We start from the raw sequence: 3,170 nt of genomic DNA on the forward strand, positions 1-3,170 counted from the left end.
ATTGAGCATGGCCCAGGAGGACTTGGGAACATATCTTGCGGGAAAATTGCAGAATGCCGTAACAGACATGATCACAGCGACCTAGATCATCGCCATCATGCTCGCCAAGACAGGTGCCAGCTAGGGAAAGCTGAATGCGTATGTAGCCTTGCTTTTAGGAGGGATCCTTGCCGTGGGGGCGGGGGCGCTGGCCAGGGAGCAAGGCGCGAGCTCGCTCGCCCTTGCCCTCAGCGTCGACAAACCCAACGCGAGAACTCCTCAGCAAAATAAAACGCAAGCAGAATGCACGCAAGACACAGCAACCCATGGCAGCACCACAAAGGCCAGCACCGCAAAGGCCACGCGCCAACCACCTGATCAGCCCCCCGACGCGACCCCCGGTCCGCTCCCCACAGGCCTTCGAGGCCTCTCTGTCTCAGGACTCCAATTCACGTTTGTCAACCAGGACATTGGCAGCAAGGCGCATATGCCGGCGGCGCAGCGCGACAGCTGCGTCGACGAGTGGAACGCGCACATCCGCCGGGCAGTGATCGCCAAAGCGCCCCGTGCTGTGGTGAACCAGATGGTGTGTGTGGCAGCGGGAGAGTTCACCAAGCGGCAGCACCTCTATGTCACCGAGACGCCCAGCACGGAGCACACATGCCTGGCCTCAGGCGTGGTCACAATGGAGGGACTCGCCAAGGGGCAGAGAAGCAGCACCGGCACCGCCGGCCGCGCGGGCTACTGCAACGAGCAGGACGCGGCAGCAGCCGGCCGCCGCCTGGTAGAGTCAACATCAGCAAAAAGCCAGCTGGAAAACGTCGCTGTGCGCGCCCGCCAGGACAGCTGGAAAGTGACGGTGACGTTCTCCAGCCCGCAGGGGGCGAAGGCGTTCCTGGCTGAGGCGGCCTACAGCAACGTGAGGCTGCATGTGCAGGGCCCCGGCGGCACCTCCCTCCAGGGGCTGCCTGAGCTGCGCGGCCGCGCGCCGCCTGCGCCCAAGGCAGCAGAGGCACTACGCGCGCTCTCGCTACGCGTCGATTTCAAGGGCTCGTTTGAGGCGGCGCCGCCGCCGGCGATGGCAGCGACCATTGTGCGCGCCGCCCTCGACCAGATCATCCCGTCGGAGAAACAGCTAGCCGAGGAGGGCCTGACAGAGGCTTTGATCGCGCGGATCGACGAGTTCATGGGGAAGCCTGGGGTGCAGGAGCTCGAGATCGCGTCGGTGAGAGGCCGGCAAACTTGGGCCGGGGAAGGGGGACACCACTGCGCGGCCGCGCTGGGGAAGCACCCGTTGACACCCATCTCAGCACTCGCGCCATGGGAGCCGGGGCCAACGGTGCCTGCCACGTGCGTGCGTACGGCAGTACACGGCGAACGCATGAGGGCGCCCCCCACGCCTCTAGAGTGGGAGGCAACCGCCGCACGCGCGAGCGGTGCACCACCCCCACAAAACACCCTTGCGAGCAACCAGTCCGACCCAAGGGCGCAAAAACCCATGAGCTCTAGTAGACACATACCACAAGACGACCTGAATCCTGCCGCCGGCACCCCACCCACCCCGACTCACTGGCACCCCCAGTTCCGCTCTGGCGTGATCTACTGCGTCGACCCCACTTCCGCCGCCAACCTCAGCAGCAGCAGCGCGGTGCGATGGACAGTGGACGGCGCTAACGGCGTTCCTATCTGGCTCACGATCTCGCCGCGGGGCGCTGACAGAGGGCCGGAGCTGCCGGCCAAACTCAGCAGCGGCGGCCTGGTGCTGGGCCCGCTGCCCTCCATGCAGCCAGAGGCGGTGGCCGCCGCCATCGGCGCGCTCCCGGCAGTGCTTGAGCGCGGCGCGGCCGCCGCCGCCGACGACCTCAAGTGCACGGTGCCCGCGGTCGAGCTGCTCCTGTACCGCTTCAAGCTCCCGTACGACGCCGTAGCACCCAGCAACATCCCAGCGGCGGAGACCCTGCAGTTCATGGGCGACGCCGCCACGGGCGCCTGCCTCGCCGACTTCGTGCACGAGGTGCTTGAGGCGGCCGCGCGGCGCTCAGGGGGCGCGCGCGTCCTCATCGCGCCCTGGGGGAGGCAGGCCGGCGCGCTGCTGCTGCTCGGCATGGGGCAGGCATGCTACCAACTCTCCGGTGGCGGCCCAATACAGCTTGCCACGGCGGCAGGCAGCTCCTGCGGCCGAGGACCCAGCCTCGGCGGCAAGGCGATGGTGTCAACTGCAGGTGCAGACAGGGCTGGCCCCGACGCACTGCAGCAGATGCAGGAGCAGCGGCGCATCAGCCTCGCCAGCGCGTGCAGCTACAACGCGGGCGTTCCCATCTCTCTGATGCTGCTGGTGCAGGAGGCAGCTCACGTCAGCGATGCTGAAAAGTCAAAGCGCTGGGCGCTTGTGGCCAAGGCAGTCGCAGACGAGGTGGAGGCCAACCCGTCGCGGATGCTGCAGCTGCTGAAAGAGGCCGAAGCCGCGCTCTCCACCGCGGCCGCCGCCGCCCCGCCCGCCGCCGCCGCGCCCGCGGGCGCCGCCGCCCCCGCCGCCGCAGCGGCAGCCCCGCTGCGGCTGCCCGCCCCCGGCAGGGCCTCGGCAAAGGCTGGGAAGCGCCTGTTCCTGGCGGCAGAGGCGCTGCTCAGGGCCAAGCTCAGCGGCGCGATCGAGCAGCCATCGCCCGTGGCTGTGGCAGCGGTGCACCTGCCCAGCCTCGCTGACTTGGGCGTCGGTGCCGACAGCGACGTGGAGTGGGACGAGGACGATGGCGAGGCGGAGCCGCCCATAGGCCCCGCGCTGAGGCCCGTCCGCGGGCCCGCGCTACACCAGGAACTGCCGCCAGCGGCGCGCACCGGGCCGGCAGGGCAGCCGCCGAGGGCGGCGCCGCCGCCGCAGCAGCAGCAGCAGCAGCCGCAGCAGCAAGGGGCCCGGGGCCGCGGCGGCGCTGGCGACGGCGGCCGCAGCGGTGCGCACATGGGTCGCGGCCGAGGCCTGCACCCCACGGCGCTAGAGCGCACCTTCCAGGCAGCAGCGCCTGGAGCTGCAGCGGCAGCAAAGAAGGCGGTGGCGGCTGCCAAGCAGCTGGCCGCCCGCGGCATGCAGCTCGCTGGCCAGCAGCTGGCCGGCGGCGCCGGGGCCGCCGGTGACCCCGAGGAGGGAGAGGTGTTTGAGCAGCAAGAGGCAGCGGCAGGAGCGATGCCGCCTGGCA

General features: G+C 69.6%; 1 protein-coding gene across 1 annotated transcript in view; it reads left to right on the top strand.

Moving 5' to 3' along the window:
• Positions 1–97: 97 nt before the first annotated feature.
• MNEG_13558 (hypothetical protein) overlaps positions 98–3,170 on the top strand; it is a gene marked incomplete at both ends in the record, with an annotated part of 3,643 nt that continues 570 nt past the window's right edge. The window contains 3 exons of the mRNA XM_014037970.1: positions 98–113; positions 420–1,204; positions 1,562–3,124. Coding sequence (XP_013893424.1) covers positions 98–113; positions 420–1,204; positions 1,562–3,124 — 2,364 coding nt within the window. The remainder of the gene's footprint in view (positions 114–419; positions 1,205–1,561; positions 3,125–3,170) is intronic.

The sequence above is a fragment of the Monoraphidium neglectum genome (assembly GCF_000611645.1).
Source record: "Monoraphidium neglectum strain SAG 48.87 unplaced genomic scaffold scaffold03900, whole genome shotgun sequence".
Lineage (NCBI taxonomy): Eukaryota > Viridiplantae > Chlorophyta > Chlorophyceae > Sphaeropleales > Selenastraceae > Monoraphidium > Monoraphidium neglectum.